The sequence below is a fragment of the Agrilus planipennis genome, unplaced genomic scaffold (assembly GCF_000699045.2).
Source record: "Agrilus planipennis isolate EAB-ADULT unplaced genomic scaffold, Apla_2.0 scaffold191, whole genome shotgun sequence".
Classification (NCBI taxonomy): Eukaryota; Metazoa; Arthropoda; class Insecta; order Coleoptera; family Buprestidae; genus Agrilus; species Agrilus planipennis.
Window position 1 is genome coordinate 87,198 of NW_020438901.1, and position 25,297 is coordinate 112,494.

Consider the following 25,297-nt stretch of genomic DNA (forward strand, 5'->3'; position numbering starts at 1 on the left):
ATCAAAGAGGTTACACGTTATTTAAATTAAAAATGTTAAATTTGCTTAAAATAACTAAAATAAAATAATACAGTTCTTTTAATATTCTAAATGGAAATTTTGAAATCATCGTGAGCAAAAGTAGCAGAAATTAAATTATTAGAAACAATGAAAGCAGTAATTATATATGTATACATATACACGTTGTTCAGTATTTAAAAAGGCCATAAAAGTATTTAAGTAAAAGCCAGTTAAGGAAGTAAAGAATTGCTTCATGTAATAATTATTATATGCGCTGTTTAAGTTAAGGATTATGATAGCATAATAGTTTTTCGAAAAAGGACGTTTTTAAATTGAAGGTTTCAGTAAGTCTTAAATTCTGATAACTCAATCTTTCAAATCTGATTCATATTAAATTTTATTATCTGTATTGTAGAGTATGCTTAAAGAAGAACTTAGAAGCATTTTTTGCAATAAAATCTTCACTTACGTTAATTGGTTATGTAAAGAAAAACTGGACTAATTGTAGGTACTTTCGCTTGTCCTACTTTATTATTTCACGTACGTGCATGTACAAAAAAAATGAAGACTAGATAATGTGGTCAACCATTTTTGTGGTTATCTCATCAAATATAATATCACCAATAAATTGTATAATATGAAAAATCCTACCCAGATATTATACAGTTAATTAGTTGAAACAAAAGAAATATTGTTAGTCAACAAAAGTAGGGTTTTTGATCCCAGAATTAATTATCGTTAGCTATAATAAAACAGTAATAATATTCAAGATAAATAAAGAGAAAACGCATTTCAGTCGTCTGACCTGCAAATAAAAACCGGTTAAACCAAGTTTTGCATTAGATATAATGTAAAAAAATATGTTTCCTTAACGAAAGTCAAGTGTAACCCGTGCAATTTTTACAATTATTGTCAAGGCATATTTAGTTTAATTCAGTAATTTAAACAACAAACTGTTACGTATAATATAAAATTATAGCAATTCGAATACTTAGTGAACGAAACTGTGAAGTAATATTGCAAGTTGGCATTGCAATCTCACATAATATTAGAATTCTTCCACTTAAGGTAACTTGTCTTGAGCAGATTCACAGTTAGATTCCTACATCTTTTTAATCATTTAGCACATGAAGGTTACCAGGTTATACCTATGATATATGCATATGGATCTTTTAAATACTTCTTTAGATTTGAACGCCAAAAATTGGTTACCTCAATAAAAAATAATCCTAATATATTTATTTCATATTTCTGAAGGACAATTGAAACTCCTATAAGATCGTCAAAGTAATAATAGTGATTTGCGTAAAATTATGAAGAGACAGGGTTTAATTAATATTTCGAAAACGATAAATTGTAGAAGTACAAAAGCATCATAAAAGTCTACTTAAAATGAATTCAAAACCGTCATAATATGTATACAAGGTGTTCTATTTAAAATAACGAAGTTGGTGTCAACTTCTGGTATAACCGGAAGTGCTACATAGATACCGTTATTTTAATTGAGGAGAGCATACCCAATAACGCTATTGTCCAAATTTTCGAAATTAGAATCGAAATAGTTTCCGAAATATTCTAATGGGTGGTCACCATGAGACACCTTATATGTAAAACTAGGTTTTAGCTGCTACTTCGCTCGCGTTGATGTGCTAAATACTTATTAATAACCATCGATGACCACATGCAACTAACTTTTTCTGGATAAAAGGCACCCTACGTCCTTTTCTTTAATCCTGACAATGTGTACAAAATTTCATGATAATCGGTTATGTAGTTAAGGCGTACAATCACAACAAACAAATAAACAATCTCCCATTCGCATTCATAATATTTACTCTCATTCATCACATACATTTTACCGCCTGTCGGTCATGAAGTAAAATTTTCTTGGGTAATAAACAACAATAGGCTTTCACGGCCGGAATCCATGGTAGGATTATTATTCGGGCTGAAGAAAACCACGACCTTTCAGCCAGAATTATAATTCTGACTAATTTTGAAATTAGATTCATTAACCCTAGAGTGGGCGCGTCTTTTTGCGAAACGCTAGTAGGCGCGTAGGAAGTATTTTGCCGCCCCCTTTTCTTTGACCATTTTAACTAGTAATACAGCAATTTAATCATTTTTTCTTTCAGGATTTAAATAATATACTAATAAGTAATAATAAATCAAATTATTTATTCAACTCCGATCTAAAAACTTTGGTTTATAAGGCTTTAGGAAACTTATTATTTTAATTGACTTTTTTTCTCTTATTCTAAATAATACTCTAATACTTTAAAAATGGGGAAAAAAAACAAAATTATATATTTTCTAAGTCTACAGGATTCGCTTTATCAAGACAGCCTTCACAAAGATATGTACAATGTTCATTGCACAGTAACTTTAGGCATCTGGAACACCCTTTTTTCGTGCGCCTGTTTTTCTTTGAGGGATATATGCTGAATTTGCCCTCCTTTTACGAAGCAGGTGCTTGTTCTACTGGAACAAAGCGAGCAATTTGGTTCCTCGAAGGAATATTTAAAGTGTCTATAGAAAACCTTGTGGTCATATATTGCTTGACAAGTACCATGGCAATTTGTTTCAAATATTCTCGACGTAGCATCAAATGTTCAGTATTGGCTTTGTATATAATTTGACTGTTTATTCCGGCAATATTCAACATTGACAAAAACAATCTCAAAATTTTTTTGCAAAAATACATTACACAATTTTACTTACGTGAGTGGGCGCGCGATGAGCAATTTGCCGCCCGGCGACACCTGATGGTAACAACCCTTTCTTCAAGCGGTCCCCCGCGCACTGATGGCGTCCAGCCTTTCGGTACGCGTTGCTAACGAGAATGGGGGCAGCTACTAAGAGGCGTAAGTGTAACGGGCAGTTTTTTCAAAAATTATTAACGGTTTTTTACCGCGGGCGGCAAAATGCTCATAGCGCGCCCACTCTAGGGTTAAGAGGGTTCCGTTCGGCCCAAATTATAATTCTATCTAATTTAGCAATAAGGTTCATTCAGAGAAAAGTTGTAAAAGTTTTCGATTTAGGCAAAGTAATTGATATTTTTGAATTATTAAATAAAAGCAAAAGCGTTTTGGGTTGAATGCTTGCAGTTTTAAATTTTACGTTATATCTGGTTAAGATAATACTAAATGTGAACCAGTACCTTGGCCCACTCGGGCTCACCCATAACTATGTCCCTAAGATTTATAACTGCTCAAAACATATAGGTGGTATTACATGTTTAGAAAGAAGTAAAAAGATGTTATAATAGAAAAAGTATTAAGAACGGTTTCAGAAACATTACTAATTAGGTAAGCCTAATAAAGGTAAATATGAAGATATGAAAAATAAAAGTACGTTAATCATTTTAAAAGAAATGAATCCTACTATAAGTGTTTAGAGGATTCGTACTCCCCATAGCAGCCAGTGATAGTGTAAACACCACTATTATATCTATATATACGACTGCTTATTATATTGACCTAGAAACACACCAATATTTAAAGGATGATGATACTAGATTGAAGTAATAAAACAAATACCTAACTGCAAAAAGACTTTTCTTAAAGGCTTTTATCTACATAAGTAAAGAATATTAAATACCATGACAAGGTATTTTAAAAATACGTATTTTTCATTTAGTATTAATTTAAACACAAAAAAAAGAAACTGTTTTGTACTTTTTGCATTTAAAGTAGCGAATCAAGAAAGTATTTGAATTTTCTATTTAAATACTTTTAACAAACTATTTTGTGAATCTGGAAAAAATAAAATTACTTGGTTTATGTAGTGACAACACTGAAAAATTTAAATGTACTGTCGACTTACGTTCGTTTAATTAAGTGCAATAATAGCTGAATCATTGTCAAAAAAGTTATACTGGACAGTGGCTACGATACATTATGTTGTTTATAAATAATATGTATTTTCATAATATAAAATATTTAGAACAGAAAACAAAGATATGCATTTTGCATACTCAAGCCTCCTAAATGTAAAAAAGTTATGTTCGACTTAAATAAAATTCTATATTAATAGAAATTTCTGCTTTATCAACAACCTTTTTAATTTTTGTCTCTACGCTTACTACGACTACTTTGTTCGTGTTGTCTTTTCCTACCGTAACCTTACGATCATAACCTAATCACTTATTTCTGTTGTTTTCTATAACATAACAATCCGTAGAGAAATAGTTCATGGGTTAAAGCTTGAGCCAATGCTTGTTGCTGAGGCTGATTTTTCCGAAAAAAAATTAACAGAAATTATAATATAAAATACGCACTTGAATCTCGAGTTAAAAAAAATTCGAGAAATAGAGAAGTTGTAGTTAAAAAGTTTGGAATAAACGTAAAACCTAAAGGAAACAAAAAAAATGTTCGAGTTAGAAACGATTTCAAATTATCGATTTTCGACTGTATTTCAAATGAATTACGTTTGTGGTTGGTTTGGATTATATTACGGATGCTTCTCTAGATTTAAACACCATATATTAAGGTTCTTATATACGCTGATACCTCGTATATTTTTTAAATAGCTCGAAATCATTCAATATGTTTGGAATCCTCTATTGCAAAAGAAGTAATAGTAACTATTACATGCTTAATAATACAATAATTCACATGAACGAAGGCCAAATACAGTATCTGTTCACGGATCTTCATGGTGCTCTAGGCAAATATTATTTAACATCATCAAAGAATGAACGAAGTGTGTCCATAAAATTGGCAAAACTAATTTTGCTTTTCAGTGAATAACGTATTACCTACCAAAAACAGAAGTCAGAGATAAACTATTTAAGGTTTTATTAATCTATTGTGTATACAATAGCCACTTATCTGAAGTGAACACCATATATGTACATACATACATAAAATAGTTGACAATTAGAAAAACGAATGTTATTTTTTATTAGTAATAATAATAATAATAATANGAAAATTGGTTTCTATATCCCAAAAGATGTGAGTGAGGTTCTTTGGCATTAGCCCGTCTTCACTTGCTTAAAGTTACCAGTGCAAACTGAGAAGACCAGGAAAATAATAATAATAATAATACATAATACATAAATGCAACAGCTATGTTCGAGTTAAAGAAAATAGGCATTAATATGACATATTATTTTGAAAATTCATTTCTGAATTTTTACCCACTACAAACTATTTCAAACAAATGAAGGAAAATTTGTTGCTGTTGTAACACCCCCGTCTGGAATCGAACATGGGACCTTTGGCTTTACGCGCATAAAATAAGCATTATTGAGTACCGCGGTGCCGCTGATTTTTCATAAGAAAATTAATAGAAAATTCGAGCTTCAAAAGTTCCTCTGTAATTTAATAAGGACAACTAGAAAACATTTCTTAATAAAATTGTAGCAAATCAAATAGAAACTACAATGGCATCTTTAGTATCTTTAAGAGATTTAACATTTAAGATTGATGTTTACACTTCTTTAGTGCTTCTAGCATCTACTACCTTGACATTTGAGAATAAACAAATTTAACAAGCTAGATGTATAAAGACGGTACCTACGTATTAAAAAAAATATTTCCCATAAAATTACTTGCTGTATACGTCCAACTAATTCACACCAAAAATACTATTGTACATTCCCAAATGATCGTACAAGAGATTAGTGAATTAGTATTGGCAAAAAAGAAAAAAAAAACGATTTGTTAAAACTAGTTCGCACCGTATCTAGTAAAAAGTTTTTGATAAAGGTTTGGTGAATGAACTAATTATTGGATCTATGAAGTTCACCCGGAACCTTAACTCCGGAAGAAACTTTATTATCATTGGAAAACTCAACATTATATTTAAATAGTGCTAGACGATTTACCAAAAAGAAACAATAGTGTAAAAGGTTGGCACAGAGGTTTTGAAGACTTATTGTCAGCATATCATTCTATATAATATTTCCTATTAAAATTGTACACATATATGATTTATAATATAAATATAAGCGTTTTATTAAAATTTTTGTATTTATTACTAATNTATTTCCTTAGTTTTTTTTAATACGGCGATGAATTTTCCAGGTGGTGCAATGTAGGCGGTTAAAAAAATTTCAGTGCTGAAGTTTCTACAGGCCCTAATTATTTATTTATTTATTTATCTGAAATGATTTTACGTTTGACAATGTGGGGTAAACTTTGTCTAATACAAATTCGAGAAAAAGTGAGCAAGAAAATTGTAAAAATGTTACTTTTTTGTCCGACATACACAGTGCCTCAGTATTAGGTACTTCTAATTTCTATAATTTTCTTCTCAAAGCTCAACAATAAATTAGGGGGGGGGACGATAAGATAATGCATATTAGTTTTGTGTTTATTGGTAGTCTAACAATAAAACAGTTGAATTTGTAAACGATAAAATAAAACCCACTTATTAAATTAAAATTTTAGTTTATCTTGATTTGCTACTCGATTATTTTTGCATGCACAGTAAATTTAAACTGTCAATAACTTTTAATAAACAATATGAACACTCAATGTTATATTGTATTTGAATAACGCAAGGTCGCGTGGAGTAAAATTTTCTATATATTTATTAACAAATAATGTGATGTAACAAAACAAATTTAAAAAATTGTGTTAGAAGAATGTGAACACCATAGCAGGCGTTTATCTTTTTAATATAAATAATTAATCGTTTAATGGATAGGATAAACCTTGATAGCTTGGTACTATTTTTTTTTTTTTTGAGAAGAAAAGAATAACGTACGCTATAAATATATCTAGATTGTTTGTTAAACATGACATTAAACGAGAGCGCTATGGAATTATTTCCGAATTGTTGGTAAATGTGAATGAAAATTGCCACTCATCTAAGCCAATTACGAAGTATAATGCCTACAATATAACCTTCCTTTTTTTCAAACATGAAATAACAGTCGTTTGATGTAACAGGAAATTGATGGAATTGACAATTTACTGACGTTTCTGTGTAATAAGTGCACTTCTAAAGCTGTTGTTTGAATTAATAGGTACTTTGTATCAACTATCATTAAAACAACCTACTGTTTAAAATCACGCAACAAACTTCTCATTTTTGAAAATACTGTTTTATCTTGTTTCAGAAAAATGTCAACATAGATTTCCAATTTTCACGAAGAAACAATAAATCCCCAAAAATGATAAGATATCTTAAACTATTCTTCAAAAGAATTTCAAAGGATTTCGCCCAAAAGGAGTTACTGCCTTTGAAACTTCTGTTCTTCATACATGCTTCCAGTAAGTGTTTTAGTTACTTAGTACGCATTTTCGCCGTAATCCGGTGTGGCGATTCCTTCAGATAGACGTTAGCGCCGTTGTACACGACACGAATTCGTGCGGTTTGCCGGAGGAAAAAGCGTCTAATACTGTAGAGTCATAATCGTCAAATGAAATTGGTCTGTGCCAATAACTAGACATATTGTACTTGGCAAAAACATCGGAATGAAATAATACAAAAAAAAATTAGCAAACTAGTGTATAACCCTTGTAAAACCGTTAAAAATCAGACACCCTTTTAAAAATGATAAAAACAATTTAAATTTCATCCGATTTTTAATATTAGACATAAATTCGTATCAAAATTTCTTAAACAAAATTACATAATCTTCAATTTTAACTTCAAAAATGTCTAAAAGAAAATTTTAAATTTTAAAATGAAAGGAAAACCATAGGGGAACCTATTCATCATTAGAGACAGAGACCACATTTAAATCAGGCAATAATAAAAGAGGTTCAATAAGTTGCTACAAATGGATCATAAGGTCATAAGTCCAAAGACTGGTTGCACACGTACTTCCACTTTGTCATATTCCGTGCTAACGTTCCCATTTCTCTAAAATTAGAACATTTCACATTCTTAACCATTTGTGAACAACAATCTAATCTACGTCCACCTCTACTCCTCTTAACTCCTGTTTCTGCTTCCAATAGATCTATATATCGCCTAATTGCTTATTGACTTCCATGGTGGCCTCTATTCTATTATTCTTTCTAATACCTCCTCATTTATAACCTTCTCTCTTCACGGTATCCTCATCTTTCGCCTTTTCACATTTCGAACGTTTCTAACCTTTTCTTTTCCACCGCACTCACCGTCCATGTTTCGCACCCATGCAGCGCCGCGTTCCAGACATACAATCTTAGCAATCTTTTCCGAATTTCTAAATGATTATAGAAATAACTTTTTTATGTTGAAGGCGACTCGACCCCGTCCTATCCTCTCTTTGTATTCGCTCTTTCCTTGCTTTCTCTTTGCTTGTATACCAGTATTTTTGTTCTACTTTTATTTATTTTGATTCAATACTGTTTTGTTAATACAGCTTCAATTTTATTTATGACTCTATCATTCAACATTAATTAATTCAAGGGTTAGTTTTCATGAAGGCCGCACAAGAAACTGCGACGAATGCATGCACGACACATATTTCCCACCACTCAACTACAACTACCTAAGAATATTACGCAAAAAGGGATTACAAAATTCCTTGACGTTCAAGGGACAAATATATACGAAACATACACCGTGTATATATATATATATATATCTACTACCTTGACATTTGAGAATAAACAAATTTAACAAGCTAGATGTATAAAGACGGTACCTACGTATTAAAAAAAATATTTCCCATAAAATTACTTGCTGTATACGTCCAACTAATTCACACCAAAAATACTATTGTACATTCCCAAATGATCGTACAAGAGATTAGTGAATTAGTATTGGCAAAAAAGAAAAAAAAAACGATTTGTTAAAACTAGTTCGCACCGTATCTAGTAAAAAGTTTTTGATAAAGGTTTGGTGAATGAACTAATTATTGGATCTATGAAGTTCACCCGGAACCTTAACTCCGGAAGAAACTTTATTATCATTGGAAAACTCAACATTATATTTAAATAGTGCTAGACGATTTACCAAAAAGAAACAATAGTGTAAAAGGTTGGCACAGAGGTTTTGAAGACTTATTGTCAGCATATCATTCTATATAATATTNCGGAAAATTAGTGTAAACCACAACCTAATTGCAGAATAACAATAAATAATCTAAGATGAACAGAAAAAAATTAATCGCGTATCTATACGTTCGTATAATGCAGGCATGATTTAACACCAATAAAAAAGCGAGTCACGTATGTAAGAGAAACTATAAATTCACTGTCAAGAGAATCAGCACAAGGCAAACATTAAAAATAAATATGGCGCTTGAACACGTTAAATTCGTTATTATTATGCGACATACAATTTTTTTTTTTTAATTTAAATTAGAAACTTTTGCTTTCAGCCATTTACGTTATTTATCCTTATCTCACAATTCACATGAGAGAATTAGGGATAAATGTTGAAGAGACCGCAATTATGTCTGCCATAACTCCAGTAATTGCCATCCTCATGCCTCCTATTGCTGGTATGGTCGCAGACAAAATTGGAAACTTTAAGGTAATTGAGGAGTAAGGAATTAACTTTCTCTTTCATGCAACATTGTCATTAAATAAATAATCATCGTTTAATATTCCAACGATCCCAAAAGTATGCAGAATCTATTATTCGATTGTTTCTCCCATTTAACCACTACTACCATTGTAGCTCTTGATTTAACAACCACAACTTCAAAATTTATCTATTACGTCAATGTGTTTCATAACAAAAACGTTTTTCTTCCTACAAATTATCCAATTCAATTGCTTTTCTAGAAGCACCCATGCACCGTACCTGTAACATACAGAGACACTTTCACTTTTTAACTTCGTAGTATTCGCATATGCAAGCACACGGCATTACTTTAGCTTAAGAGTCCTTTAGTCACACAACTATGGAAAATTACTATTTTAGTCGTGACTCAAAAATCACCAAAATCCTTTTGTCTCCAACAAATAAAACTATTAGTGAATAGCTATGTAATAACTATTTTTGAATGCTTAGGAAGAAAGGCCTTAATTAAAGAAGTTTTTGATCTCATAAATCACTAATGAAACAGAAGTTAATGAACCAAAACAACTTGACTATGATCTAATTCTTAAAACCATGAAAAAGCTAATGTTTTACCATCTACATTGTGACAAGTAGATTCCCTTGTAAGACTCTTAGTTCTTGTAAGAATAAGGACTCTACATCCTTCCCAATTTTCCTAGGGATACGTAGATAGTTTTACAGTCGCTCTTTCTATTTTTAGTTCTTGTTGGCGTTCTTTTCAGCAGCAGGCGGTGCTACAGCTTTGTTGTTCCTCATAGTTCCAGTTGGAAGAGTTACTTTATCGTTCCCAAATCAACTAGTAATAGGAATATCGTGTCAACCAAATGCGTTTCTCGATGTTTTGCTTTCTAATGAATTTGCTTGTACACCACAGCCAGTAAGTGTTCAAGAAGCCAGGTTGAATTTAAAAACTTGTGGTTTCGTTTGCCAATCAGATAATGATGAGAAATTTTCGTGGAGAATAACGGATTACGCGGTCGACGATAATACGTCATCGAATTTTCCAGAAGTGACATACACAGTTAATCGTAAACCTCCAAAGCAAAAGAAAACCCTTCAGAGCGCTTATCAACCTTTACAAATCGATTTGGATTGGAATCATTCGGTCCGGAGTTTTGGAAAGAACTCGTACTTTTTCCCGGCCAAGGAAACAGTAAATTTTTCTTGTGCATTAAATAATAACCCTAAAGATATTTTCACATACAACACAACTTCAAAAAGCCAAATCGAATTTACAGACGATTTCAATGTTTCTTGTATGTTTGGAAACGATGTCCTACCAAACGCTACGATTTATGACAACATCCAAATTGGATATTCTCGAATAACTAGCACCAACAATTCATATTCTGTTGACTACGTCAAAGTGGACGATGTATTACATAATTCTTATTGCAAGCAGGACTACTTTAAAAACATGGTGGTAAACGTACAAGTGCAAAACCCTAATAGTTCGTCTGAAATGATGTCGGATTACGAATTTAAACAATGCTCTCCGGCTTGCATCGGACTTAATCCAAGAAAAATGTTCTGTTCTAATTCAAAAGTTTCGGTGGATTTGGACACGAAAGTGACTTTTTGGAGTTACTTGAGTGTCCGAGTTTTAATTGGAATAATCGGTGGTACAGCGTTTGCCATGTTTGAAGGTGCAGTTATAGCAATCTTGAGAGAACACAAAGCTGATTATGGACTTCAAAGAATCTACGCCACCGTTGGAGGAATGATCAGTTCTCCTTTGGCCGGATGGCTTATAGATTTTGCCAGCCAAGGAAAAGAATATACTGACTTCAGGTAATTAGTCGATATCATAAATACATTAAATCCAATTTGATGCTGTTTATTTCTTGTAGGCCAATATTCTTTCTGTATGCGTCCCTGAAGATAATAAGTGCTGTTTTGATGTTATTCATGAATTTACAATTCAAAACTCCGGCAAACAATGTCCTTGCAGATGTTTATTCGGTCCTTAAGGATGTGGAGCTTATAACGCTGTTTATAGTCAGTTTTGTGTTGGGTAATTAAAGGCATTATTGTTTACGTATGCAAAAATAAAATTCCTTTGTACTCTAGGTACTGCTTGGGGGTTCATAGAAAGCTTTCTCTTTTGGTTGATTCAAGATTTGGGGGGTTCCAAGTCATTAATGGGCATTACGATAACTATAGGCGGCATAGCAGGCATTCCACTTTTGGTACTTTCTGGTCCCATTATAAAAAGGATTGGGCACGCTAATGTCCTTCTGATCGGATTCATATTCTACGCCATCAGGCTTTTGGGCTATTCTCTCATTTACAATCCGTGGTTGTGCCTAATTTTTGAGGCAATGGAAAGTATAACATCATCTTTAAGTTTTACTGCAGCTGTAACTTATGCTGCCAAATTGTCCACTGTTACCACAGATACAAGTGTTCAGGGGATGCTTGGAGGAATATACTATGGAGTTGGTAAGTCATTTTTTTATCGTGCTTTCAAACGGGACTGTAAAAAATTATTTCGTTGTTCAGGAAAAGGCGCTGGAAGCCTTATAGGCGGTTATTCCATTAAAATATTTGGAACAAGGCAAACCTACAGGATATTTTCGGTGGCAACAGCTGTTACGGGCCTGCTGTATTTCTTCTTTAATTTCTTCTACATTAATCGAAGGAAGAAAAAGCAAGAACAGGAGAAGGAGACCGAAAAGAAAAACGATATCAACATGGACAATAAGGACAGCTCAAAAGACAGTATTAAAAATACTCATGAGAACATAATAAAGGATGATGCACTACCATATGAAGATGCCCTCACCAATTACGGATACGAGGGTGAAGAAGAGGAAGAAGAAGAAGACGAAGAAGAACGAAAAGGAGCTAATGTCCCTCAGAAAAAAGACGACGGTGAAATAAAAACTACAGCACTACCTCCTTAAGGTAAACGTATGTTGTAATACAAAAGGCAAGCTATTTTAAAAGCACCTAAACGGGCAAGTAAGAAAACAATAAACAAAATATTTATATCTTTCGAACCACCCTTTCAGTTGAACTTGCTACGTTTTTTAGACTGTGATATGGATAAAATTTTTTATGTAACACCTTCTCTATTAAAGTAATTTAACTACTATAACTTAGGACCTGTTTAATTTTATTATTCAGTGTTACGACTATTATTGTTTGTAAAGTAAGTTGTGACAATAATATGTATTTTTAATTTATTGAATAAATGATTTATATGTTTTGGCAATTTTCCATAAATCCAAGACTAAATGAAGAATTGTTACATCCGGTAGATTTATGAGTTAAACTACTTGAAACAACTTTAATATATTCTTTTCTTGGAACAAAAAATTTTTTGTATTTCGATACTTTTATTGTACCGAAAAGCAATTAAACTGATTTCTATGTTGATTAAAAATGTATGATTGGTAATCATCATGAGCATTTACGTTATTACGTTATAAATATAATCTGTACGAACCAATCAATAAGTAATGACCGATGAAGTTGTTAACATCACGCTGAATTCATTTGTAATAAAGATAAAAGCATCCAAAGCATATGAGAGATGGACCAAAATAAAGTAATTTCAGGGGTAAAATAATTTAGTTTATTACTTTACATTACGGCAATAAATTGAATAAAAGTTTTAAAAATGATCTGAATTTCTATCGGCAACATCACAACTATCAGATTTTAAACTAATTTTTAGAATAGTTTTCCAAAAAATAAGCATTTTCTAAGGACCAATGCGATTAAAATGCAATTTCAAAAGTGTTCTTTAAAACCAGTTTTTATAGTTCCACTACATTGTCCAACATAGGTAACATCGTGATCGTTAAATCATTATTATCATTATCAAGCACTACCCTATTTTATATTTCTAGTACTTTTTCCATCCTGTTATCTGACTTCTAGTATAAAGTGTTTTATTTTTATATAAGTTCTAACCCCTGTTTTGCATCCCTTACACGCTAATGTCATCGTTCTATTTTTACTAAAATTCATACCATACCCTTTTATCAACACTGCTTCCATTTTATGTAAAGCTAACTCTAACTCCTTATTAGACGTCAATAGACTAACTAGTTTAAACAAACGATTTCTAACGTCTATCAAATAAACAAATATGGTGAAGGTGCCTGGACGAAACATTTGCCCTATCATACATATTTCAAATAAGGAACCAACAGCTTTTTAATTGAAACCATAGTTCCCTAATCCGTTTAAAGATTTATTTACATAAGAATTGCCTTCTTTAGATGGGTTTGTATTTGCTTTTCAGCCCCAAAAAAGGTGGCAATCTTATTTATGACTGCAGCAATTCTTCTATTTTAAGAATTCGGATTAATTAGTAAATACAAATAATAAAGACCTCTTTGTAGGTATTGGTTTGTGTAATAAAATTTGATTTTGTATAAAGTCATAGACCCAGAGATTCAAAATAAGTTAGTAGCTCTAGCTTCTTCCTTGAACTCGTTTGTGTCTTCGTTCTGAGTACGAGAAATTGCTGTTCATCATCATAAGACTGGTTGGACACGCACCTCCACTTTTTCCTATCCTAAGCTAATCTTCGCATTTCCCTAAAACTAGAGCAACCCATATCCTTAATTATTTGCGAACACTAATCTAATCTTGGTCTACCTGTACCGCCCTTAACATCCGTTTCAGCCTCTAATATGTTTCTGACTAGACCTTCATGCCTGAGAAAATAGCGTACGGTTTGATAATGATAATGATGATTTAACGATGACGATGTTACCTTTGTTGGATAACGTTTAAAAATATCAAAATTGGTTTTGTCGAAAAACATTTGTCGCCCTGTATTATCAAAACAAACCAGCTTTCCAAAAATCATCATTTGTTAACATCGATGTTAATGAACGAATTTTGTGAACAAATTCAGCATTGAATTTGTATACCACTTTTTTCTCATACGAATCGATAAAATCCGTATTTTTGTATAGGGGTTGTACCTTTTGGGCCATCTATGCGTTGGTTCGAAAACCGACACTAAAAGTTCATCCACCAAAAGAAAGGGAGGGGTCAGACCCATCTATGTGTCCTCCACATTCCAGTTTGCAGAGCAGATGGCGCTAGCATTAACTACTACAGCTTATGCTGGATAATTATTATCCTTTTTATGAAATAGGAAAAACAAAGGCACCAAGGTTTATGTTACCACTAAACTTGATTTAGTGAAAAAAAATCTGTTTTTTCGTATTTTATTTTAATTACACATAATCGTTAAGCTGTTAATACACCTTAGAAATTCACATTTGTTTCTAAACTAATAAATAAAATCATACTAATGAGAATAATAAAAATGATAATATTCGAAATTCCAATATGCTTTAACAGCTTCATTATTAATAAATAAATTTCCAAATTCGTTATCACCATTAGGGTAATTCGGGAAATTTGCCCAAATCTAATATCTAATAACGTAGAAAAACAAGTGCAAAATGTTAACCAATTGTCACTAGTAATGCTTATAGTTAATTTGAGCAGAGGTTTTATTTAAATTTTTGCACTTTAGGTCCACCATTATGAGTACTTTTTTGATGATATTGCGTCTATTATCCTTTGAAACGTTTGTGGGGAAATCCCTAGCCAACTTGTAGTATCTGATCTGCCACTGTTTGATCTTGCGAAGAAATCGTAATAGTAATCATAATCAGTACTGGAGACGTTAAATTTTGCGTAATATACTGCAGCGAATGCCGAATATATGAGCAGTAAAGCAGTTCCCAACTAAAAGTAAACAATTTATTTAAGGATAATATTTTCTTCTAAAATGTGTATTTGCTTAAATACCTGGAACACTGCCCAGAATTTAAATGATCCTTCGTTAATTATGAAGTCGTAATAATTTGCCCAGGGATCAACAGCTGTAGCTTTCGATTGATCCTTCATGGGTGGGTGATGATCGGCACTGTAATCCTCATCATCTGCGTCCATCATACCTCTTGCTTGTCTTTCACTTTGTTTCATTTCGTCGTAATCTTCTAATCCTTGCTCGTACCTGCAATTTTACAAAAAAAAATCTAACTTCCCATCCCCTGACCCAAAAATTAAACCATCCATTCGCAAGTATTTGTTAACAGAAATGAATAAATGTTGCAAAAATAATTGATATTAATTAATTAAAAAAGCAACTGCATACCTTGTTAATGGAAACTCTGTAGTATGCGCCTCAGTTGTAGCAATGTTAGAATTATCGGTTGGCATTGAATAAATTAAGGGTAACAGCACTATGAAAAGTCCGAAAACTGAATGGGATGCAATTTTAGACATGATAATTTTTTTTTATTTAAATTAAAGTGCAAAAAAAGAATCCCAAGGACCTACAACGAAAAAAAGACAATATATATATTATAATAGATCAACTTATAATACATAAATAATAATAGTCATTCGTATAGGTGACATATTTCATAATAATTAAAATAAAAAAATATTGTTGTCCTCTGGCTAAGTTATTAATTTCAGAGGAACTGTATGAAGAATCGGTAATAATATTAAATTATAATAGCGATAGTACTTTGCAAAATCTTCTGAGTACTTACCGTTTTTTGAGCAAAAATGTGCTGCACTAAATCACAAATCAGTAGCCCACCTGTAACTAGAAATTGTCCGGTTTTCGAACCACGAAGAATTAGCGGACAAGTTTAACACAACATTACCAAACAACGGCTACGGCGTACGTTATAATTTTAAAGTTAAACAGAAGCTTAATGCTGTTATCTAAACATATCTGAATAAGATACTAGGTTATCCAACACCTTCAACTGGGTCACATTCGGAGTGACCCTCTCTTAGGACAGTTTTGTTTTCTATAAAATAGCATATTTACTATAATATTACTGTATAAAAAATATTCATCTTATTAGCGTATATAAGGGAATAAGAAATTATAANACGTATTATCAATTATGTAATACACATTTTTTGGATCTAGGGTGCATAAAAAATAGAGTTAAAGATTAAATTACAGATAAAAAAATACACATTGATTTAATACGTAAATAGGTTTTTTTTTCAAGTTCTGTTTATTCCTTCTCAGGGTGAATTGAAGTTAGTTTAATATATTTTACTTAAATACTTCAATAGTTTACAAAAGTAAAACACATAAAGTTAGGTTTTCAGTTAATTTATTTTCTTAAATTACATGTATTTTTTGCCTACGTTTTCTATTGTAGAAGAAATATTACTATAAATATTATTTAAATCATGAAGTTGTCTAGCACTTCTAGCTGTGGTAAAATCAAAATTGTTAACAAGTTCTACCTTATGCCTGGCGATAGATTTTATTATAAGGATAGTTACGTAAATAATAAAGTAAATAGAGAAATACAATGGTATATACCACAATTTACGTCCTAAAAAGTAATAACTGTAATTTGCCCTATGATCTGGGGGTGCGGATGTGGTTGTAGTTGTAGTAACTTCATGGTATACATGGTGGTCATAATCATAAGGACCATAGTTAAACTTATGTCCATGCTCGTACTCGTCTTCAGAAAAGTATGGATGCTTTCCATCATTTCCATCGTCCATTGGGGGAGGAGATAAGTCTCCTTCTGCCATTGGTGGAGCTTTTGGTGGATAACCCATAAGCATAGGAGGCGCTGGATGAGAAGGATACTTCATATCTGAAGGAGCTGCTGATGGAGGATGTTTCGGACCTGGTGCTGAAGGATGCTTCGGACCTGGTGGTGGAGAATCATCAGAATCGTCCATAGGATTATCGGGATAGTACATATCATCATGTGATGGAGGTTTTTTCATTTTTGGCTTTGATGGTTTGGAATGATGGTGTGAGTAATAATCATTGTCTTGATTATCTTGGCTATCACCACTGTCATCGTCATCATCGCCTGGAGGTTGAAACAGGAACGGATTTCCCTTGCCGTGATCTTTTGGACTGTGGTAGCTTTCATCGTCATCGTCATCTTCGTCAGATAGTGCTAAAGGTGGATGAAATGGTCTCGGAGCAGACGGATATTTTGGTTTTTTATTGTTGTCATCATTATCATATTCTACTTCATTGCCATCGTCGATTTCAAAAGGTGGTTTATATGTTTCAGCAGGTTTTGCAGGTTTCTTTTTCATGGAATCCTTAGGTTTTGTTGTAGACGGCGGGTTAAAATAGTCATCGTCAACTGGTTCACCGTAAGAGGTAGCCGAAGGAGGATGACCATTAGAATCAAACACCTGAGGTACAGGGAACGGTTCCGGAAATTTGTACACGTTAGGTTTCGTAGGCTTCTCTGGAACATTGGCTTCAGGTTTTGGAGGTTTCGGTGTAGCTGGTACTGGTGGCGGCCCATAAACGGGGGCAGGAGGTTTTGGTTTAGAACCCTTAGGTGGTTTAGGAGTGTTGTAGGAATCAACAGTTGGGTCAGGATAATCACTACCATTATCTGAAGAAGAATCTGCCGGAGGACTATAAAGTTCTGTCAAAGGTACTTTAGGTTCAACAACTGGTGGTGGGTTATCATTCGGAGGATATTGAACGAAATCATGTGCTGACGGTGATGGATTTTTGGGTGGATTGTAGGATGTAAAAGGTGAATTGTACAAATTTGAAACAGGTTTAGGATTATCGTTTTGATAATGGTTATAGCTTGAGTAGTCAACAGCGCTTCCTTCACCTGGTGGTTTGAAATCATCAGATACGTCAGCTTTAGCGTTGGCGTGATTTTGAGGTTTGTAAAAATAACTGAAGTAAGGTTTATGGTTTTGTGGACTTTGCATAACCTCCCCAGCATCAGGTAAATTATCCGATTTTTCTTCGATACGAGGTATTTCCTTGCTGTAGTAATATGTGACTCCCATGTTGTTAGTCACATAATCTAGTTTCCGTTGACGATCGTCAGGCCTAAAATTATTATAAGGCGTAATTCCCGCAAAGTTTTTTTGGGGAATGAAATTTTGAATTACCTGTGATTCCAGGGAACTCCGTTGGCATCTTTTCTATTTTGTTCGTTGCTTTCTTGGGATGATGTACCCGACGTACCCCAACGGGTGACTTTAGGGTAACTGGATAAATTAACTTCATCACTTCTTATAACAGACGTAAACGATTTGGGTATCGTAGATAATCCGAACAAAAAAAATATCCAACGATACATTTTACTCACTGAATTCTACAAAACTGAGAGATTTCTTTGCGTGCACGTAACGTCTGTTTAATTTAAAAACGAAGTGAATGATTGAGCATCTAAAATACTATAGGTAAATAGTCTCGACTTCTTGGTAACCTATATCCCATTTTCTTTTGCAAACATAACGCGATAACGTGATAATTTGTTAAACATCTTATTACAGTTATTGAGCCGGTTACGTTAGTGCACTTTGTATACGGCGAACACGGTACTGTCCTTCCAAAACTGCCCCAATTTTAAATAGTGAAATTGGGTGCATGTCTTGTTACTTCCTGCTGATTTTTAACCGCTTGCTTTTTGATTACTTAGCAAAACTACATTCGCAATTAGAAGTACGAAAGTGATATATGCATTAGAAAACATGATAACCAGTTAATGAAAGAAAACATTTTGATACAAAAGCAAGCATCATGTATTATCAAACAGGATTTTAAGGGCAAATGAAATTTGATATTTCCATATCAATGGTAGCCTAGACAAAAATTTTCAGTCTCTCTCCAGTCTTTCAGCGTCTCTCAGTTATTGCCTAGGTGTTTTTATAGATCTGTCACAGTCTCTGTATGAGAGACTCGAATGATAAAATTGTTAATTCAGAGATTCGAGTCTCTCACAGAGAAACTGAATAAATAAAAAAGAAACATTAAGAGACTCGAGTTTCTCGTAGAAAGACTGGGATCTCTAAAATATGTTTTAACCATGTCTATCGAGACATCACTTATTGAGAGATTCGAGCCTCTCGTTCAGAGACTGGATACGAAATGAGGATCTCTTTATGAGCAACTCGAGTCTCTCGTTCAGAGATGCTTAACAGCTTTTTGACAGTCTCTCGACAGTCTCTTGTAGCGATACCTGAGAGACGGAGACTCGAGTCTCGCCTTCAGAGACTCTGAGAGACTGAACATTTTAATACTAAAGTACCTATATTATTACTTATGGTTGATTAGAGTTTCATTCAACATACTATTTGCCATTTCAGATGCATGATAGCAAATAGTTTTGACTAATTGGTTCTGACAATTAATGAGGTCTTTTAGATTTTTGTATTACGAACGCTTTCCGGCACGTTTCTGGTTAATCCCATAGTCAGTTGTAAAAACTCAACTTACAATTAAACGTCTTGGCGACTTTGCCATTAACCAGTTCTGGAATAAAGAACAAGTTAGTCCTTCCGCGAAGATATCATACTTGGGACTTGTGTGTAAATTATAATTGAAAAAAAGAAAATAAATTAAGTTTATAATTTCTTCGTTGAACAACCGCAAGTTTCTGCTGGTAACGTTTCAATTCTGCAATCACCTCTAGCTCATTTATCCTGCCAGTGCAGGAGTTAGTTAGGTGTTGTTGATATACACAAACCCTTGTTCTAAAGTAATTATCATAGCGTAATGTAATTGGGTTTGCGTTTGGCATATTCTGATAGAAATTTACATTGGCATTGATTGTTGATAATTCGTGCATTCGCTCATGCCTTGCGTGCTGATAATTGATAAAATTGGCATGAATACTTACAACACTCATTAACATTCATTAATACGCGTAGGTAACTATGAGTTTTCTTTATGTGCCTAATACGTGTGGGTTCGTGGTTTATTTTATTACCTACCTCTTGAGGAAATAATTGGCTAAATCTGATAGCCTTTTATTGCATTTTTACAAATCCACTTAATTTAGAAATTATGATTCTTTGTTTAATTAGAAAAGAAAGGCACTTGATTTAATGAATAAATCAATTAGCATGGAAGTAAAAAATACATAAAAATTTTAATCAGGAACAATAGAGTGCAATAGGAACAGCCCTCCTAACGTTTTCTTTTCTCCAAAAAAAAGTGATTACAGTAACTGTGATCATTATTGTCAACACGTAAACTGGTTGCAGCTTTTGTTGCGTATGTTTTTTTGTGGAAAGCGAATGCGTAATTTGTCTTTTTGTACAGATTATTCGGAGGGGTCTCTTCTAAATGGGACATCTGCAGGTAACTAGAAGCTATTGTGTTACACTGTTTTCTAACAGGTGCGTACAATCTTACAAAAAAACACAGAAAAATGCACGTGTTCCCCAGTCCTTGGATCCGTTTTAATATTCACGAGGAAAATTATGCAATTCATGGGGCAGAACAGGTGTTGTTGGAAGGATTTCTACCTGTGATTCATAACTGAACGAGCAGTAATGTGGTTCGCATATTATCATATCAGGGTAAGTGCCCCTTTGCTCCATCTGTTGTACCGACATATGACAGTTAGATAATCCCTAACCCTACGAAATTATACCGCCGTAATCTGCTTTTTCGTTTTTACAACTACTTAGTGTACGCATATTATATTTATGTATCGGTAATGGATATAATGCTGGTTGATTTTCACCGGCAGGAAGATTATTATTTGAGAGAATGTACCTGTAGGAGAGGTAACTTTATTTAGATGTAGACATATACATGCATATATAAAAAAAGAAGGGACGAGATTACAGAAAAATCATCCCCACAAATTACGGTGCGTTGCTTCAGTAGTTAAACATTAAAGGAATTAATTAATTATTGGTAGGTACTTGGTAACTTTTTTCTAAGCCTAAGCAAAAAAGTTGAATTGTAAACATTACTCGTACATAACGAATTCGAATGGATTTATGCGGATACAGGGTGTTTCGAAATATATTTCTATTTGTCCACCCTGTACGGAAACCTACCAATCAATACGAAATTAATTCATCTTTTCGCGAATGACAGTATGGGATTGATATTGTGTTTTGTGAGACACTGGGCACGATATTCCTTAGGGTCAGCGAATTCTGTTACATACATTAACTTGATTACTATAATGAGGGGTTGAAACGTTATTGGGGCAAATAATAATCCCAACAGAAAATAAAGTTTAGCGAAGGATGAATTAAGTAAGCAATCTTGACGAGTATGCTTTTGTGAAGTTTATTTGTCTACATTAAAAATGTGAATGTGTCGGCGAACTTTAGTGTTATGTGTTCCTGCCATAAAAGGGGAAATACCTAGTTTTTATTAAGATTAATGGTCTTCATCACGCTGCAGAAATGGATGATGTTCTTTCGTCAATTCGAAAAAGACATCGACGACAGGAATTGTTCTGCTCCGGCGTAACCCTAATAAAACTGGCGTAGAAACTTACTTTTCTCTCCACTGACTTTGCTTCCCAATGATGACCTAATGAAATTCTATGAGGCATGGCGATGAAATATAACATAACCGGGAATAGGGCCGTTTGCATGGTTATGGAACTCAAACAGTAACGTTCTCGATTTAGTACTGGTATTTGCAAGGAGGAAAAAGCCATTCGTTCATCGCGAATCAAAGATGTTCACTAGCTACCGGCTATCAAATAATCGTAGAAATCTTTGAGACGTCACCCAAGGAATTTATCGACCATTTTTTACTGCCTTTGCCCCTTCTTTACAATATGTTAACCTCTCACTTAAATATCCCCACACTTAAGCCGTACACATAATTCAATAAAATTTAAATCGAGACTATCACGGACAGCATTAGACCGATTGATTATTCTTTTAGTACTTATTTCTCGAAATAATTGTTCATCAAACTGTTCAATTTGTGAATGCTGACTGTTCCTTCTGAATTATTTAAATGACTTTAATACAATCATTAATTTAAACATACTCCAGAATCTATTAAAAATATTTCCTAACTTGTTTTAGTTATTATTAGCAACTCAATTAAACGTGTGAGTTGTAAGTACTAAGTAACAAAATATTGTTTGTTGTAAAAAACATGATGGCTGTGTAAATGAAATGTAGGGGAGACCGGGGATAGTTGACTATAGGAGTAGGCAGACTAACTACCGAAAACTCTTCGACAGTGTATGAACTATGTCATCTGACCATAACCAAGCATTACATTTCGCGTCCCGCTCAGTTGTCTGAAGCGTCACATCGCGGCGTGCGTTGTTTTCGAACACTGACATGTTTTTCATATTTCAATTACATAAGTAATATTTTGATATATTGTATTTTTTGATCTGATGCCTACTCGTTTTATGTAAATCATTTTTCTATTAGTCCTAGCATTGAATGAGGGCACATTTATCATATTTCATATCTTATTTTTCAAGTCAACGGCAGTGTTTAGGCTAGCCATGCGATCAAAATTAAAAATGGCGTCTGGGGTTGATAGACCAATTTTTTTCGGGGCTGGTTGAATAATTATTCGTAGTTGAAAACAACACATAAATTAACTTTTTATTGGACTTTTAAATCGTTACGTGGCCAAATTAAAAGAAAAATTAGAACAGAATCCGAAATTGACGAGAGCAAAATTATCCCTGGACACAGTGGAATATATAAAAATTGACAGATTTTTACTAATCTAGAAGAGGAAACTTTAGCCAGTTTATTTTTTAACAAAAGGTTCAATTATATTAAAAAAATGTTTAATTATTTGCTCCTTCTCATGATTTGACTCTTACTGGTACATGAGTCAACTTACCCCGGGCATATGGTCTACCTACCCCGGGCCAGGGGTAGATTGACTAAGATTTAATATTTTGTAAAATGCATTAAATCATCACTATTATACTAAACTAAGAACTAAATAATACATATTTTTATAAGGTTAATAGATTTTCTATCAATTAACATGCTTTGCTTGTCTATATTCATTAAAACACAAAAAATATGAACTATTCAGTAAAAAACTAGTCAACCATCCCCGGTCTCCCCTACCGTTTTCATTCCAGGGAAAGTCTCGTTGTAATATTATCTTTATGTTAAGGTCGTGGCACGTCTCCATTATCGTTTTGTCAAGACAAAATTAATTACAGTGTTTGTCGCACAATATTTTTCCGAAAAGCCATTAGTTTCGACACAAGAGAAAGGCAGGAGTAAGCCCTTGGGCCAAGTATTCATTAATCTTCAACTGTACACTTACTGTGCGCCTTGTAGATTTCATGCAACGCACCAACCTCCAAGACTTCCGTCGAATCTTCACTTGCCGCTTCCGGAAACTTACGCATCCTTTGCACCCTGACCGGACACGCTCTGTTTGGACGTTGCATCTATTCACGCCAGCCAAACTTTACCCCATGCATTTAACACAGCCAACATTAACTTTACCCGTTTGCATCATATGTTCATTACGTTACGGAAATCGTAGGCATTTGTGAATGGTGCAAAAACTCACGATGATTACAATCAATGATATTTTGCCTATTTTACTTATAAAATCATCGACGTCCTAAATAATAATATCAACTGTAATTTGCCCTGATACATATACATAACTATGAAATCAACTGATGTTCTTTTTCATTCTCGGAAAGTATTTGCATCGTCCTTTCGGGCAGGGCACAGGTCTCCTTCTGCCAGCGATGGCGTTTTTTGGTTAATAAACCACCTATATATGTCACTCATACCCTTTTCATTCATGAAAAGCAGATAATGAGTTGGATATCTTATATCAAAATACGTTTCAGACCTGATGGTGGAGAAAAATCGTAAGAATCATTCACAGGATTCTCAGGATAGTAAATATCATCATGTGAAGAGGGTTTTTTCGTTTTTGGCTTTAATGGATTGGAATGATGGTGTAAGTAATGATCATCATCTTGATTATCTTGACAATCACTACTGTTGTCGTCATCGTCGATTGGAGGACTGTGGTAGATTTCACTATTATTAAAGGTGGATGAAATGGTACAGGACATCATTGCGTCGTCTATTTCAAAGCTTATAAGTTTCAGCAGGTTTTACAAGCTTTTTTCATGGAATCCTTACGTTTTATGGAAGACAGTGGGTTGAAATAAGTAATCATCTTCCACTAGTTCACCGTAAGAGAAAGACGGAGGAGGGTGACGATTTGAGGTACAAGAAACGGTTCTGGGAAGTTTTTGAAGTTTTGTGTAACTAATATTGGCGATAGCCCATAGATAGCGACAGGAATTTTGGTTTTGGTACCCTTGGGAGTTTTTAGGAGTACTGTAAGAATTAACCGACGGGTTAGGGATTTCGTGTCTGGTTGCAGATAATCACTAAAGTCTTTCATTGGATTATCAGGACAATAAATATTATTGTATAGGTAATGGAGTTCCATTCGTATTGGACTTGAGTGATAACAGTTTTATTGATATTGGCCAACACTACTTTCTTTGTCATCATCGACTGGAAGTGGTCGTCCCTATTGATTGCGAGCAATAGTATTAGCTTAAATTGTCATCATAATTTTGTTTACATATTACCATTTTTTTAATGGTATTCATTTGCAATGGATACAATAATCAACGACTTTGTTGTTCTGTTTTCGTTATCTGTTTAGAAGTTACTTTTGAATTAGATGTCTACGAATATGAAGGAAGGTGTATTATCGTGTTTTTGTTTGCGGATGTTCGACAGACTCGATATTTTCCCGTAAAAGTCTTAATTTTCTTTGGAGCGTCGTTGTCGTCGGCAAATGTGCGATAAATTTGCCGTATCTTGTATCGGAAGAAAAGTGGACTTTCAACGGAACGTACGGTTTCCATTTCGTGATTACAATTCGAAAGCAGTTGCATCGGCGTTAGGTTTACGAAAGCGGTCGCTCGAGAGACAGAACAATTTCCGTAAATTTTTACGTCGTCAACGAACGTGCTTGCGTTTTTCTACAATTAATTGAAAGCCGGACAAAAAAAAAGACGGGAAATTTTAATTGCTTCGCAATTTGCAGATGGGGATGAATTTACTGAGT

General features: G+C 33.6%; 3 protein-coding genes across 3 annotated transcripts in view; 1 reads left to right on the top strand and 2 right to left on the bottom strand.

The window, feature by feature from the left end:
* Positions 1-12,594, top strand: part of LOC108740930 — a 13,800-nt gene extending 1,206 nt beyond the window's left edge. The window contains exons 2-7 of the mRNA XM_025973286.1: positions 7,073-7,226; positions 9,272-9,426; positions 10,160-11,250; positions 11,310-11,473; positions 11,530-11,901; positions 11,962-12,594. Of these exons, the coding sequence (XP_025829071.1) occupies positions 7,127-7,226; positions 9,272-9,426; positions 10,160-11,250; positions 11,310-11,473; positions 11,530-11,901; positions 11,962-12,365 (2,286 nt within the window). The 5' untranslated portion in view covers positions 7,073-7,126 and the 3' untranslated portion in view covers positions 12,366-12,594. The remainder of the gene's footprint in view (positions 1-7,072; positions 7,227-9,271; positions 9,427-10,159; positions 11,251-11,309; positions 11,474-11,529; positions 11,902-11,961) is intronic.
* Positions 12,595-14,932: 2,338 nt separating this feature from the next.
* On the bottom strand, positions 14,933-15,716 carry LOC108740913. The gene is made up of 3 exons (XM_018475431.1): positions 15,596-15,716; positions 15,247-15,454; positions 14,933-15,183 (listed from the first exon to the last, which is right to left on the bottom strand). Exons 1-3 carry the CDS (start codon positions 15,658-15,660, stop codon positions 14,977-14,979), a joined length of 480 nt encoding a protein of 159 aa, XP_018330933.1. The 5' UTR covers positions 15,661-15,716; the 3' UTR covers positions 14,933-14,976.
* An 880-nt stretch (positions 15,717-16,596) lies between these two features.
* On the bottom strand, positions 16,597-18,510 carry LOC108740911 (extensin-3-like). The gene is made up of 2 exons (XM_025973289.1): positions 18,376-18,510; positions 16,597-18,313 (listed from the first exon to the last, which is right to left on the bottom strand). The coding sequence occupies exon 2, from the start codon at positions 18,268-18,270 to the stop codon at positions 16,597-16,599; it is 1,674 nt and encodes a 557-aa protein (XP_025829074.1). The 5' UTR covers positions 18,271-18,313; positions 18,376-18,510.
* Positions 18,511-25,297: the final 6,787 nt, after the last annotated feature.

What these genes read in the sequence shown, in the direction of transcription:
- LOC108740913 (XM_018475431.1), bottom strand. Translation starts at nt 15,660, where the DNA reads ATGCCAACCGATAATTCTAACATTGCTACAACTGAGGCGCATACTACA. An exon ending in ACAGAGTTTCCATTAACAAG is followed by an intron (nt 15,455 to 15,595) that starts GTATGCAGTTGC and finishes GTAAAATTGCAG; the next exon opens with GTACGAGCAAGGATTAGAAG. An exon ending in AATTCTGGGCAGTGTTCCAG is followed by an intron (nt 15,184 to 15,246) that starts GTATTTAAGCAA and finishes GTTTACTTTTAG; the next exon opens with TTGGGAACTGCTTTACTGCT.
- LOC108740911 (XM_025973289.1), bottom strand. Translation starts at nt 18,270, where the DNA reads ATGGGAGTCACATATTACTACAGCAAGGAAATACCTCGTATCGAAGAA.